This window comes from Cryptomeria japonica, chromosome 3 (genome assembly GCF_030272615.1).
Source record: "Cryptomeria japonica chromosome 3, Sugi_1.0, whole genome shotgun sequence".
In the NCBI taxonomy this organism is placed as follows: domain Eukaryota; kingdom Viridiplantae; phylum Streptophyta; class Pinopsida; order Cupressales; family Cupressaceae; genus Cryptomeria; species Cryptomeria japonica.
The window spans coordinates 548,760,251-548,776,808 of record NC_081407.1 but is presented as its reverse complement, the minus strand read 5'-3'; the positions used below and the strand labels follow the sequence as shown (position 1 = coordinate 548,776,808).

General features: G+C 38.4%; 1 protein-coding gene across 1 annotated transcript in view; it reads left to right on the top strand.

The window, feature by feature from the left end:
* The window catches only part of LOC131077429 (26S rRNA (cytosine-C(5))-methyltransferase NOP2B), a 47,633-nt gene that overhangs the window by 8,814 nt on the left and 22,261 nt on the right, over positions 1 to 16,558 (top strand). Inside the window, exons 6-8 of the mRNA XM_058014923.2 lie at positions 10,913 to 10,987; positions 11,067 to 11,138; positions 11,289 to 11,362. Of these exons, the coding sequence (XP_057870906.1) occupies positions 10,913 to 10,987; positions 11,067 to 11,138; positions 11,289 to 11,362 (221 nt within the window). The remainder of the gene's footprint in view (positions 1 to 10,912; positions 10,988 to 11,066; positions 11,139 to 11,288; positions 11,363 to 16,558) is intronic.

The window sequence follows — 16,558 nt, the reverse complement described above, 5'->3', positions numbered from 1 at the left end:
CTGTACCATGTCTCCCGCACTAGGCACCCTACTGTCACTCAGCAATAAGTCAATGAGACTGGGAGGTTCATACCCGTAGAATGCTGTAAATGGAGTCATCTGAATGGACATGTGGTGAGTGGTATTGTAACAGTACTGCACTAGGCACCCTACTGTCACTCAGCAATAAGTCAATGAGACTGGGAGGTTCATACCCGTACAATGCTGTAAATGGAGTCATCTGAATGGACATGTGGTGAGTGGTATTGTAACAGTACTCATAGAGGTAAATCCACTTCACCCACGCCTTTCGCTGCCCTGAAATATAGTTCCTGAGGTATCCCTCCACCCATTTGTTAACTATCTCAGTCTGGCCATCAGTCTGAGGGTGGTAACTGGTGCTCGGTGTAATCTCGGTCCCACATATTCTGAAAAGCTCCTGCCAAAAGTGGCTCAAAAACCGCGTGTCCCTATCACTGACAATAGTTCGAGGCAACCCATGTAATCTGAATACCTCTCTGAAGAATAACTCTGCTACCTGAATAGCTGAATAAGTGGTGGTGATCGGATAGAAGTGAGCATACTTCATCAAACGATCCACAACCACAAATATGCAATCACGTCCCTGCGCTCTTGGTAACCCTGTGATGAAATCCATAGACAAACATTTCCACTTCTTGTCAGGAATTGGAAGTGGCTGAAGTAAACCAGCAGGGTATGTATGCTCCTGTTTATTCTGCTGACAAACAGGGCACTCTCTAACATACTGTAGAACATCCGCCTTGAGCCCTTTCCATGTGAAGCGCTCACGACCCTGTCTGTAGGTTTTGAAAAACCCGGGATGTCTTGCTATCGGTTCATCATGACAAAACCGCAGTACCCTACTCCTCAACTCCGATCCTGGGATCAAGTACACTCTCCCCTTGTAAATGATCAATTCATTTACAACTGTATACCTGCTGTCCACTATTGACCCCTCTATCACACTTGCAGCCCAGCTATCTTTGGCGTACTTTGCCACTATAATATGCCGCCAATCCTCTGCTATTTGGACCATAGAATTCAGGTGGGGATGACGTGACAAGGCATTTGCAACTACATTCTATATGCCTTTGATATAGGAAATATCAAAGTTGTAAGCCTGAAGTTTGCTGACCCACTTTTGTTGCCTGTCATTTAAGTCACGCTGCCCAAGGAAATGTCTCAAATTATTGTGGTCAGTCTTAATGCAGAACTTGCTGCCCACTAAGTACTGTCTAAACTTGGCCAGTGCATGCATTATGGCCAACATTTCCTTATCATAAATGCTGTAAATTCTCTCAGGTCCACGGAGTTTCCTACTCTCATAAGCAATAGGGTGCTTGTCCTGCATAAGCACCGTCCCAATGCCCTCACCAGAGGCATCACATTGTAACTCAAATGACTTCGAGAAGTCAGGTGTAGCAAGTACTGGACATGAAGTCATGAGCTCCTTGAACCTCTCAAAACACTCCTGGGCCTTAGGAGTCCATAAGAAGGCACCCTTTTTCATCAAGTCTGTCAAAGGTGCCGCATGGCGCGAATAACCGTTAACAAAATGGCAGTAGAAACCACATAGGCCCAAGAACCCACGCAACTGAGTGAGGTTCACTGGAGTAGGCCAATCTACAATAGCACAGATCTTCTCGGGATCCATCCGCACTCCCTCTGCACTGATAATATGGCCCAAGTACAATAACTCAGTCATTCCAAGGTCACATTTGGATTCCTTGGCATACAAGGATTCCCTGCTCAGAATGCTCAAAACTGTCTCTAAGTGACTGAGGTGCTCCTCCCAAGTACGACTGTAAACCAGTATATCATCAAAGAACACCAATACTGATTTCCTCAATTGATGTCTGAAGACTTTGTTCATTGTGGACTGGAAAGTAGCAGGAGCATTGGTTAGCCCAAATGGCATAACCACAAACTCAAAATGTCCATAATGACAATGAAAAGCAGTCTTCTCAATATCCTGCTCACGAACACTGATCTGGTGATAGCCTGATCTCAAATCAATCTTTGAAAAATAACAGGCTCCATGTAATTCATCTATGAGCTCATCAATACACGGAATGCGATATTTGTTTTTGATCGTCCACTTATTAAGGACCCTGTAATCAATACACATCCGCAATGTGCCATCCTTCTTCTTCACCAAAACAACTGAAGAAGCAAAGGGGGACTTACTAGGCCGAATATGTCCCATGGCCAGAAGCTCCTGTATGGTTTTCTCTATTTCATCTTTCAGGCGCTTCGGATGTCTATATGGAGTAATCATCACTGGCTTCGCTCCCTCCTCTAGCTCAATGATGTGCTCAAAACCCCTATCTGGTGGCCTCCCTGATGGTATGTCACTGAAAACCTTGCTATGTTTGGTTCTCAGTATCTGAATGTCAGGATGATATTCAACTTTTTGAGCGTCCTGCTGTATGGGCATGATCATACACTCTGCTGCCCACTCAGTCTGATCATGGCGTACAAGCCTCTCCATCCGCCTGAGTGTAATCATTCTGAAATTGTTGTCCTTAATCGCTTTTAGCACATGTGTTTTCTCATTAATGGTGAAAGACATCTCCATCTCCTGCAAGTTAAGTGTAAACTTGCCTAGTTCATGCAACCACTTCATACCAAGGACCAAATCGGTGTCTCCCATCTGAACCTCATAGAAATCAGTCTTGAATTCATAATTGTTTACACGTAATGGGAGTTGTGTAATCATCCTATTACACTTTAAAGTGTAACCATCTGCCACCCTCACACGAATGCCCTCAAACTCCTCTGTTTGGATTCCTCTCTTCTCCACCAACCTGGCATCAATAAAGTTATGTGTGGCTCCGGTATCCAGCAGTGTAATAACTTTCTGACCAGCAAGTACTCCTCTCATTATAAATGACCCTTCCTGTTGAATACTCGTGAGAAGTGCCTCCTTAAGGTGCTCATCACCTTCTGCAACCATTTTGTCAAGTCTCGGAGGCCCCTATGTGTCATCTTCAGCCTCTAAATTCTCATAACCAGCAGGATGACCTTCATGATCAGATTCAGAATCTTCATAATATGCCCACATTAAGGAGGCACTTAATGTGGGCATATTATGGACCTTTGCAATAAAAACAGAGTTTCTTTTGCCTTAAATCATTAAGTGTCTCCTGATCTAAGGGAGGGGCTGCTGGCTTTGGCTTGTAATCATTTCTAAAGTCTGATTTTTCTTTCCCTTTGCTGAAATTCCTATTATCTTTGAAAGATGTTGACCCGTTTGTTCCAAATTTATTTTGAGTGGCTGTCACATCCATACTCTGTGCCTTTTTAATGGCAAGTAGAAGTGTTGGGGGATCAAATGCCTTTACCCAGCCTCTCAAAGGCTCCATGAGTCCCTCTATAAACAAAACTACTAATCGCTGATTTGACATGTTATTTACCATGCATGACAGCTTCAAAAACTCTGAAACATACACCTCCAAGTTCCTTGTTTGTTTCAGTTGTGCTAACTCCCGGAAGTATGACTCAGGGTCTCTCTTATCAAATCTCTCTACTAACAAATCACCGAACTCCTGGTAGGTGGTAATCTCATCATGTTGGAGGGTGATGAGTCCATTATGCCACCACTCATGTGGAGTACCGTCCAAATGTAAGGTTGCAAACTTAATTGCATCCCTTTCAATCATGGGTCTCAGTGTGAAGTATGTATCCAGTTTATGGATCCAAGTTCTAGCTGTAACTGCACCGCTGCCATCATAATAAGGTAAAGTGAGCTTGCTTGTGGCAAACTCAAGATCTCTATGTTGGAAACGAGGCCTCCTCTCTTGCCTGTTTCTCTCTACCTCCCGTTTTTGCCTCATGAACTGATCAAAATTCAGATTCTGCCTCACATCAGGTGGAAGAAGACTCCACTCATCATGTACCGTCATAACATTATCAACAAAGACAGGCTCTGCCTCAGCTCTGGCAACATCCTCAGGTTCTTCTGCCAAGAAATTAGGCCTTGAAGGCCTGTCGACTGTGCGTGTAGCTACCTTGTGAGGTCTAGGAATATTGGCTACACTCCTATTGTCCTCTTGTTCTTGATTGTTTCGGTTTGGAGGATTCATACGCTCCATCATGGTGGTGAGTGCCTGTAAAGCCTGAGCAACCTGTTGCTGCCCCGTAGCCATAGTCCTAAAAAATTCTCGTCTCCTCATCCTCAGCTCTGTGACCTCTGGTTGGGCTGCCTGTATGCCTTTCACCCATGGTATCTGACTGCCTGTTAAGACTCTGTTCTCCTTCACGAAAGGCTCTGCTGCGTGTGTAATACCTGTGTGAACCCGTTTCCTGCGACTGCATGTAATTGCTAAACCCTTATGATGGTAGGATTTAGCTCTGATACCACTGTAAGAACCTTTAAAGGCCCTCAACTGAGACAACTGACGTTTAACTGAACCTGTTGCGTTTCAAGTGTGTTCTTTGCAAATTTGTAACAACAAATATAATTTTGACAAACTTAAGCACAAAAAAAGCGACTATGGGCATTTGCTGGAAATCAATTTATAACTCAACAATACCGATCAAACCCTTATTACATCTGTTCATCATTTATTAATGCTCAATACATAAACAAGCAAAGCTAGAGAAGAACTGATAAATACCAGGACATTCTGTTTAAACCCTTATTTCCTTATTGCTGGTCATACACAGTTTTTTTTATGACAACAAGCTATAATTTATTCCCAATTGACCCAAATCACTTGCATGTTAGCCTGATGGAGAGACCTAGGCAAGGCGTCCCTTCTGCTATTCTTTTATATTTATTTTCGTTCCTCCAATATGAAAATCGTAGCCCTTCAGGTGTTTGGCGCTACTTTCCAGGCAGCCGTACAGCCACTGATAAAAAAATCTCTCATGGATGCCTCTGTTTCCCTCTTGCTGCTACAGCCTAATACTGGAGAAAAGGCGGTGCCTCTCTGATTAATAAGCACAAACTTGGCTCCTGAATGAAACCAACTGGAAGAGCAAGATCAGCTGATATTTCACAACCTCTGATGTTGTTGCATAAGAATCCCACGTTTTCCTGTACCGATATCTCTAATCATTGCAGAAGAATCTTCTGCTGAAACCCTAGGCCAAAACTCCTCTCAGCGCTCCAAAACAAATTATCCAAAAACTTAGCATAATGAAAGAAGACCTAAAATCTTCTTTAATCATCTCCATTTAGGGTTGGCGCGATTCCCAAGAAAGGTGCGATTTGGCCTTTAATAATGTTTTAACTTTTATTATTTATTTTTGACTATTGAAGTGTCAAAAAATAAATCATTTTCCATTTAATATAAAACTGGCCCCATCTGATGAGAAATAGACCCTCACTTAAGTTATAACTTAAAGTGACTTTTAAAACATTAAAACATTAAAGTTTGCCATTTAATATTTAATTAAAAATAATTAAATATTAATATCTCTCTAAGTATTCATTAGAAATGCCTGCCGTTTGAATTGGAGACTGCCAAACCATAATCTGTCCTTGCCCAACCTACTGGCTATAAATAGCAGGACTGCTAAAAATAGAAAGTATCTCAAACAGAGTCCTGGAGACCTCAAACGAAAACCAGACCTGGAGTGCTCGCTCTGAAGATGGTGAATCAAACTCTGGAGGACCCTCTACCCAACCTCATCAGCCTACGAGGGTCAGTGATAGGCTAATCTACTCAGCTGACAGATGTCAACTAGAAGGGGACATCACAGAAGAACTATTTTGCATATATTTTAATTGATCGCTTTGTTCTTGTAATTCATTTAAACTAAAATCACATTCTTTAGTTATATATATTATTATTACAAATTGCAATTGTGATTCACCAATTTCAAGCACATTAATGAAATGTAAAGGGATCCTTGGATTTGCATTATAATATGTAGTTTCAACCACCTTATTATGTACTGTTTTATTAGGCATCATGGTTGCCTTTGGTGGATATGGTGAAGTGGATGGTATATTATATGAATGGTATAATGAAAGTGGTAAGAATTGTTGTGGATATAGAGTGGGTGGGATTAAGTAGGATGGGCATAATGGAGATGATAATGCTGGAGGTGGTAATGGTGGATATTGTGGTTGTTGTGAGCATCCATTTTTCCATTCTAGTTAGTATGGAGATTGTTGATAGTCACCATACATACTTGAGGGAGAAGCATTTACTGAAGAAACATGTTGCCTTTCAAATCCAGTAGAATGATAAGACATGTTAACATCATTAATCATACCTTGATCTTCCCAACTTGATATGTGAAGTTGCCCTTGAGTTACAAAGAATACTTGTGCACTTTCACCTTTGTCATGTCAAGGCTCACTCATAGCTTGTATATCTATCACCACATCCTCTTCATCAACCGAGCATGTGCACTTAGCTTCTTCCTCACAACAATTAGAACAATTGGTTAAATTTTCATGAATTGATTCATTTGCAAAAATCCATTGTCCTTCTAAGAATTCATCAATTATTTGTTCTTGCTCAGACATAGGAAGAACATTTGTAGATGCATGTGACAATGATAATGGAAGATTAGGATAATCTATATTGCATTCATTAGATAGAGGAGAGATAAAAACATTACCTTGGTTCGATGCGATTTCCCCACCAATTTCTTCTTTTGTTTTTAAATTTGAAAGCAGGGGTTTGGGGGCAGCAGCCCCCAGCGGGGTCAAGGGGCAATGCCCCCTTGTGGGGTCCTGGGGCAGCGCCCAGGGCGCGCTTCCTCTTGCGTGGCATTTAGATTCTTCATTTCTGAAGCATTTTTCATCCCAAATTGAAATGTTTGAACTCTCTTGAAAATGCAAGATTTTTAATGTTTTTGTGTTGTTTCTTCAACTTATTGCTTTCTTTTCAATTGACTCATAACAATGGGTGTGGATATATATAAATGATGAACTATCTTCTAAGATCTACCTACAAACAATGCATCTATATGATTTAAAACAGAGCAAAACAAGGTTAATCACCTAGGGAAGGTTGACAATTGCGCGAACTTTCACCTTGGTGCATTGGTCCTAACTCAACTCACCAAGCTAATAGGCCTTTGACACCTCTCCCCGGCAATGGCACCAAAATGATAGGCCAACATTGGGGTGAGGAATAAACTCGCTTCAACTTGGTCTAAATGTCAATCCGAGGATTGTAAGCTTGTGAAAGGTGTCGGGGCTATATGCTACAAAGGGGTGAAAGTCGTGAGATGAGTGGTTATCAATGTAGCTATGAAAATAAACCTACAACAAACCAAAATAACTCCAGTGACAGGAACTGTCACTTCTTGGTGATAGGAACAACATTAAAGCATTTTGATCTAAGAATTATTGTACTGTTAAACGGTTCAACAAATAATACCTAAGTTACCGGTTCAGGTTCAGATTCGGCAAAAAATAAAAATTCTTGGGTACAGGTATGGGTTCGTCCATACATATATTATATATATGTTCAATATATACAATCCATACAAAAATAAAATATACAATGTGACTTTCCATACATAAATGATAAATGATAAATGATAAATCCATAATTGCCAATGCCAATAAATATTCATATATCGCAAATGTAATCAGTAAACTAATAACTAAAGTCTAATATCATATTCATAATTTGCAAAAAAGATAATATTCAAGTTCAAGTTTCAACTGATTCAACTCCTTTTTTATTGTTATTTATTCAAGTTTCAAGTTTCAACTGATTCAACTCTTTTTTTATTGTTTTTTATTCAAGTTTCAAGTTTCAACTGATTCAACTCTTTTTTTATTGTTTTTTATTCAAGTTTTTAATTGTTTTTTTGATCCGTGGGCCTTGTATTTGGGAACCCACGGGCCTGGGTTCACGCGGGTCCTCCTAGGTTCACCTGGGTCCTCTTGGGTTCGATCTGGGTTCCACTCGGGTCCTTCCCAGGTGGATGCACAGGGAACCCGGCCACCTGGGAAGGACCCAGGTGGAACCCAGGTCGAACTCGGGCCGAACCAGGACTGGGCACGAACCAGGACCCGGACCCAGGCCAAAAAGGGAAGAACCGGTAACTTATAATAATACCATAATTCATGATTGAATTACAAGCAAACTGTTTGCAGAAATAAATCACTCCAATCAGTAACAAGATAATGCTACAGAAACACACAAACTGAAATAAGAAAATGTACAGAAATCACTGAGCTTCCCCAAGGAGTGGGCCCTTGCTCCTGGTTTGCGCGGTGGACAGAACAAGAGCTTTTCTACTCTGTCGTGATCAGAAGATACACCGTTTTTATTATCAAAAAATGATACAGAATTCTGCATACAATAATCTGCCTTAGAGTTGCTAATATATAGCTCAGGGCTATAACAACCATCATGTAAGGTGGCATAAGATAACATAGTTTACTTTGGCATGTAGCCAACAAAATAATGGCTTATTTGCAACCTTGGGCGCTGGCCATAGATTGAATTTGGTTTTGTTACAACAACATATAAAAATAAAAGACGTGAAGATTTGCAGTTTTATCCTCCAGCGATTTACCATACATCTCCACCACAGGTTGATTTCTCCAGCATAAAATTGACACACGTGGAACCTTGGTCAACTTTATTTTTCTTTATTTTTTGCTGGACACAAATTAAATATTGTCTTGTTATAACAGACAACTAAAATAGAAGATTTTGTTTTTGTTTATATAGCTGGCAAATGCATCTCTAATCAGATTTATTTATCAATAATCTCACGGTTGCTTGTGCTTGTTTGGATCTGGTACATGGTTAGCATGTGAAGAGGTTACTGATGACAACAATTCCTGACTTGAAAGTGACAGGAAGCTCTTGTGAAACAGGTGACAGGAAATATGCATGCTGCAAGCTATATTTTTGCCAAGGTGTAAAGTGACAATGCTTATTAATAAAAACAATCAATAATTAATTTTCATCTTTTTATTCCAAAACGATATTAAATATCACTTATATATATTTAGTCATATGCAACATAAATGATAAAATGATATGAAAATGGAACAGAAATGTAATGGGGAAATGGTTATGAAGGTGTATGGAAAGGCATAAAGTATGGCATAAAATGTATCATAATTGGCTCTCATCATCTCCCTTTTCTATGCCATAGCAAAATGAACCTACTTTATTTTTGGGTGGGAAGATGCCACATCACGTTTATTTTTATGTTTCCACATGTGAAGTTCTAAATTACTGGTATGTCAGACTGTACATATTTCCTCACAATATAATGCACATATTTAAGTGGTTTGGGTATTTTCAATTTCATTACAACTGAGGTGAAATTTCTAATTGTATTTCTAGTGTGTTTCCAATCATTTTTTCTAGAAACAAGAGAGATAAGTTTCAAAGTTTGATGCATATGGAGTTGAACGTAATGTTAGGGAAGTAGGCTTTTAAAATTTGGGAACAATGGATCAATAAAATATTAAAAGGTCTTGTTTCTTGCCAATACCAAGGCCCTTTTTAAGAGCTGTCTTTTTTCAGAATACAAATGGAGCTCACAAAAGGGCTGTTTATTCAAGATAAATGGTTGTGCTTTGCTTTAACAATTTCCAGGGTTCAAATACAGTATTTAATGGATGGAAGACTTGGAAAGAATTCATTGCAATCGCATACTAGTAAATCTTGGAGAAGAAGAATGACTTATTCACTTTACATGCATGTAGGAGGAAGATGTTACATTACTTTTATTTCTCTTTTTCCACACTTGTGAAGTCCTCATTATTGGTATGCCAGACTGTACAAAAATTTCACACAAAGTGATGCATATATTGAAATGTTTTTGGTGTTCTGGATTTCTCTACAACTGAGATGAAATTCCTAATTGTATTTACAGTTTCTGTACAAAAATTTCACACAAAGTGATGCATATATTGAAATGTTTTTCGGTGTTCTGGATTTCTCTACAACTGAGATGAAGTTCCTATTTCTATTTACAGTGATTTTCAAATCCTTTTCTCTACAAACATGAGAGTTAAGTTTCAAAACTTGATTCATGTAGAGTTGAAGGTAATTCTAGGGAAGTAAGTTTAAAATTTGGGAACAGGAATCAATATAGCTGTCTCCTTTCAGCATGCAAATGGAGTTCACAAATGGGCTGTTTGTCAAAGATAAATGATTGTACTTTGCTTTTTACAAGCTTTCCAGTGTTTAAATTTAGTATTTAATGGATGGAACTTGGAAGAGTTGGAAATAATTTATTGAAATTGCATGCATGTAGATTTTGGAGAAGAAGAATGACTTATATACTATGTAGAAATGTAAAACAAAATGATGAAATTACCTGTTTATACACACTGGAGGAGGGGAAATTACATACACATTGACTAAAGAAACATTAGATGATTGGAAGGGCTCCTAAAATTCAGTTTGACGCTTTAACTCGCGAAGATTCTCTGAAGGGTCAGAATCTTGGAGCACTTCAAGGCTCCATAAATTCTCTTGGAAAGAGACTTGTAGCTTTTTGAGAATTGATAGATTCAATTGCAATCTTACTAATGAAGGTGTGATGTCAGTTGTGAAACATTGGCCGGGCACTTGTCTTGAACATCCCTACAGAATTGCATTATCCTTGTTTGGTGTTGGCTATTTTGGTTTGACAGTGGATGGTTGCTTGGTTTTTTGCCTTTGCCCCTTTTTGAGATTTTTCACTATAAAGTTTTAAACTAAAATGTCATCAATTCTAACTACTTTATAGTAGAATCTTAGATGTTAGGTAAACAGGTCATAGTTTTTAGGCTAAGAAAACATTTGGATAGAATATCAAGACCATCATAATTGGTTCTTATTGTGGATAAGGTCTGGAAACTTGTTTTGAACTTTTGAGTCATGTATGAAAATGCATATTGGCTTGTAATTTTGAAAAGAATGTTCTTGCTATCTTTATATCTATATTGCGTAAATAATATTATAAAAATACATTTCTGCAGACTCGGAGGAGGGATCTTGCTGGAGTTTTAATTAATCGAGGGGTAAACCTTGATATTCTGGGTAAATGGTCCAAGGTAAAATTCTCTTGGATTTTTCTTGGGATTTCAGTACTTGTTTTTCTCATAATTTTGACTAATGTGTACTTCATTGCAGGTTGGATTGATTGTATATGATTCACAAGTGCCTGTAGGTGCTACTCCAGAATACATGGCTGGTCATTACATGGTTTGATGCTACATTCATAACCTAACCATGAAATAAAATATTTTTCAACAGTTTACTAACTTGGAACAAATAATGAGTTCAATTAACATTATTGAAATTTAATGATTTTGTGTGTTTGAGTTTATGCCATTTTATGATACATGATTGCAGCTTCAAAGTGCCAGTTCATTTTTGCCAGTGATTGCATTGGCTCCTCAGGAAAAAGAGCGAGTTGTAGATATGGCGTAAGTAATGTTGTTTCATTTTATTATTTGTGTAAATATTGTTATAATTTGTCACCATTAATTTATTCAGCTGGTTTTCCATGATAGAGAATGAAATGTGAATGTTAGATTTTTGAGTTATTTTTATGAACATGAGAAATTGCTAAAACAACATAGAAAGTTTACCACAGCTGGAATGCTTGTGTTACATTAAGAAAGGAATTAATAGATGATTGAAATTTCAAATCAAGACAACTAAATAATTTGTGTTGTGTTGTGACGTTTTCACACATTGCCCCATTGCAAATGGGGACCCCCACTTTTTCGCTTTTAGGGTAGATGTTTTGCTTAGATTGCTTTGGTTTAGCAATAATTTTCTAGTGTTTGCCTTTGCTAATGAGAGGGTGTAGGATCAAATGTGTTTAAAATGTCAAATTGTTAAGTGTGATCCTAAATTTTGTCTGAGTTTGAGGTTGCAACAAGTTTTAAATTTGATTGTAAATATGTCTAAATGAGTCTAGGTTGGTGATATTTTTGTGCCTAAACGTCAAGAGGTCCTTTAGGAGTTGTTTTCCCGCTTCTAGTAGGTAAATTAAGTCAAACTTGCACTTTATCCTGATGGAATCCCAATTTTCTTACTCAGAATCTAGTTAAATGGTGAATATCCTGATTTATAACGATGAAATTTGACACGTCTGGATACTTAGTGGTGTAAAAATCATCATATTCCTGATGGAATAATATAATTGAGGTCTAGAAGTCAGTCATCCTGATGGAGGACGTTTCTCCCCAAGCTTTTTGTACAAATTTCTGATGACCCATGATTTTCCCCCACTCAAAATCTTGATGGAGGGTGTTTTTTCCCTCAATTGTCCTGACATTTGTCCTGATGGACCACGTTTTTCCACTGGGAGGCCCAAAAATTTGTGTAAGTGTTGGAAATTATCCTGATGACCCACGTTTTTCCCTAGGAATGAGGTATGAACTTTAATGCAGTTGAAATTGCTTATCCAGATGAAGGTCAATTTTCCCCAAGTCAGTTGATGAGCAAATTTGATGGATTTTAGTGTGGATAATTGTCCTAATGAGTGGTAAATTTCTCCAAGTATGTGTTGTGATGATTTTTGATCTAGATAATCATCCAGATGGGGATTGATTTTCCCCAAGAGGTGGATTTTTTGACTTAATGAGCAAAATGAAGAGATTTTATGTATCCAGATGGAAATCGATTTTCCCCAAAAGGCAATTGTGACGACTTATGGTGATTTTTAATATGGATTTTTATCCAAACATGTGGCCTTTTTCGCCAGTTGGCCCAAATTTGATGAGATGGAACAATTTTAAATGCAAATGTGATTGGGATTCAATTGTTTTTACCTTGGCAATAATTATTTAAAGATCAAAACAATTATTTAATGCCAGAAAACTATTATTTAATGACAAATTAATTATCCCAAGGCAAATTGATTTTCCCCAGGCAAGTATAAAGGTAAGTTTTAATGCCACATTGCTTGTGTGGTGAAGTTTCAAGTCCAAAACATGAATAAGTATACACAGCCAGCATTAAAATAATAATATAAGTGGCTGATGTGACAGTTAAGTGGCTGATTGGAGGCAAGTTGAAGGTTCCTGTTGATGTGTTTTTTATGCACATGCGAGCACAAAACAAAATACCCAAAATTATCTTATCCTCTCTTGAACAAAGTTTCTCAAATGGTGAAGATTAGCTTAAGGATCACTTGAGACAACTCCAAGGTTCATAAATGTCAGGTCTTGATGTGTGGATAAGCTCTGTTGGTTGATGTGATTGCTGGTATCACAAGGGGACTTACGTTGAATTGTCGAATGCTTGAATCACTGGAACTTAGATCATTTGATGTTGCAATCTTGTGATGTTTTTTTGTCCTAAACTAGATCGAATTGAAAAAAAAGGCAAAAGATGAAGGGTTGAGAAAGTCTATTCTAAGGCCTAGAATGTAAGAAGATGGGGCGTGGTCTCACCATCAACTTGAACAATTCGACACAAGCTCAATGCAATCTTCTAAAGGCATTTCAAAGATATTCGAATCAATACCATCAAGCATTGATTACCATTCAAGTTAATGCATAAGCAATGGATGTGTAACAATTCGAAGTTAAGCTCATATCATTCCAGTTGACCACACAAGACACTCTTAGAATCAGCAAGAGGCTAGTGGTATGGACTAAAGGATTCCACACAAATGCATTCAACAAATTCTTCCATTCCATCTAATCAACATGAAAACAAAATGAGAAGTAGAACCATGAGGCTTGTTGAAATAACAAATTTCACCACAACTTCAATGAAAAGAGTATCTCATTTACAAGTTATAGCAACAATTCTTCCTTCTCCTAATTTACTCCAACTTCTATTCTATTCATTTCCTACTACTTTTTGCTAACTATTAACCTTTACAAATGAGAGATTTGAGCCTTTTATAGTGTTCTCAATACAATTCAATGACTCAAATTAATTTGAGATCAATGGCCGAGATTTTACAATGAAAACCCTAATTAGGGTTTGCTACAACAAACTCCATTTTGGCCAATGAAATAATTACAACACTTTGGCTTGACCAATAGATGATAAGGGTAGGTGCCTCGAAGTTTGTGCTTTGATGTATGAGTCGGGTACATTGTATCTAGACATGCTGATGTGGAACTCCTTTAATTGGCGAGTGGTGACTGGGATGCTGACTAGGATTCCATCTTTAACTTGCACTTGTGGGCTTGATAGATCACCATAAATGAATATTTCTTGATACTCAACATTATCCAGCTTTTGCGATGATGATGATGATGATGATGATGATGATGATGATGATGCTAATGATGATCTTCTAACTTTGATTAACTCTTCTGAAACTATCCTCTTGAGGGCTTCAATTATGGAGGTGCAAGGTGTGGATCTTAGTTTTGAAGTATTAATGTTGCTTTGGAACGAACTCGTGATGTCACAACTGCTTCTCTTCTTTGGAATTCCTTCTCTGTGACTCCCTGGTGCTTGTGAGAGTTGAGATTCCTCTTGGGCATTCTATGCTTGTAAATGAAGTTTTCTTCCTTGGATGGTGATGTAGATATTACAATCTTTCTCCTTTTGCTTTGCAATCACTATCCTCATCTGCAAAACAAAAACAAACATGATATCAAATACATACTACATAACTTTGATAGTTCTTCTAACTTAATATATCTCTTGATTTTATGTGTTTTACAGGTTTGATAAGAGGATTTAGAGAGAATTTGCCTTCATGAAGGAGTTATTGAAGTTGTTTTTTCGCTCCAACTCTTGTCTTTGAACTTGCTCCTTCATTTGTCTTCATTCTATGGGTTCCAATGTTGAGCCTTCCCACCATTTATTGATGCAAATATGATGAATTGCCCTTAGGGAAGACTACTAGAAGAAATTCGCTCCCCCTGCTCAATTTATGAAGTTCGCTTTCAACTCAAAATCATTATTGCTTTGCATATGAAGTTCACTCTTGGAGGTCATCACATGAAATTCTCTCTCAAACTCATTCTCATGAAGTTCACTCTCCATCTACAAGAACATGAAGTTTGCTCATCTACCTTGAGTTGTGAAGTTTGCTCATCTACCTTGAGTTGTGAAGTTCGCTCATCTACCTCAAGTTGTGAAGTTCGCTCATGTACCTCAAAACATGAAGTTTGCTCATTCCTTCTAGTTCATGGAGTTAACTTCTAACTTGTCTTTCACTATTTAAAATCGTTCTCTCTTGGGCATGCTAAAGTATCAAATTAGCTCTAGGAAATAATCTATTAGCTGCCTTGTATCTTGTCTTGGGCAAATTCGCTCATCTCCTCCAATTTGTGAAATTTGCTCATGTAGGCTAATTCCTAAAGTTCGCTCATGTGCTTGAGTTCATGAAGTTCAACATGTAGTTCGCTCATGTATGCCAAAACATGAAGTTTGCTCATATGTCTTGATTCTTGAAGTTCGCTCATATCTATGCTGATTTGTGAAGTTCGCCCTTAGGTGCTTGAATATGAAATTCACTCATCTCCCTTGAATCTTGAAGTTCGCTCATATGCCTTCATTCTTGAAGTTCGCTCATCTCCCTTGATGACATGAAATTCGCTCTTGTACTCCAATTTGAGAAGTTCGCTCATATACCTTGATTCTTGAAGTTTGCTCATGTCCTCCAGTTCATGAAGTTTGCTCATGTAGCTTGATTCCTGAAGTTCGCTCATTTCCTCCAGTTCATGAAGTTTGCTCATGTACCTTGATTTGTGAAGTTTGTTTCAAATTGAATCAACTCAAGGTAAATGCTTTCAAACCTCCTTTAGTCTTCCGTCATGAATTTCGCTCATCTACCTCAAATCATGAAGTTCGCTCATCTCCCTTCATTCTTGAAGTTTGCTCATGTCATTGAGTTTGTGAAGTTCACTCATGTCATTGAGTTTGTGAAGTTCGCTCATGTAGTTGAGTTCATGAAGTTCGCTCATGTAGCTTCAAACATGAAGTAAACCTCTTGAGGGCTTGGAGATGAAGTTTGCTCCTGAGGTTGAGCTTATGAAGTGGATTTCAAATCAAGACTAAACTCTCCTTTGCTCACTTTCACTTACTCTCTCAACTTCAATACATGGTAACATTCTCAACATGAGGTCTTAGGATGAGTTTTTACTCTGTGGGAGAAGTGCAAGAAGTTCGCTACATAAGGGGTGCACATAAAGTGAAGTTTTCTCATCAAGAGGAGCACTTGAAGTGGCCCTCTAATTAGCAATCCTTCTTCACTCATGATATCTAGACTTTACAAACTTACTCACTTCACACTCATACAAGGCTATCCACTTGACTTCTAGCTTTTTTGACCACCTATACACCTCTAATGCAAAGGCTAATAGCTGAGGACTCTTAACACTATCCTAGAAAGCAGGAAAAAAGTGGGGGTCCCCATTTGCGATGGGGCGATGTGTGAATACCTCACAACAGTTCCCAGCTGGGTGATTTTTGCCAGTGTCATTTTTTGACACCATTGTTGAAGAAAGTTGCAGATTTGAGGAATTGTTTGCCCAATCAGACCTAGGCGTTGCCATTAAAGGAGAGCTACAGAGAGCTTAGTGGCTGATCAAGCCACATTTTTTTGCGAGTTTGGAGGTGGTGCCATTATTGGGGAGCTGATTTTGTTTGGGAGGCTGATTGCCCCACATTTTGGGCATATTGTTAGGCGCCATTGA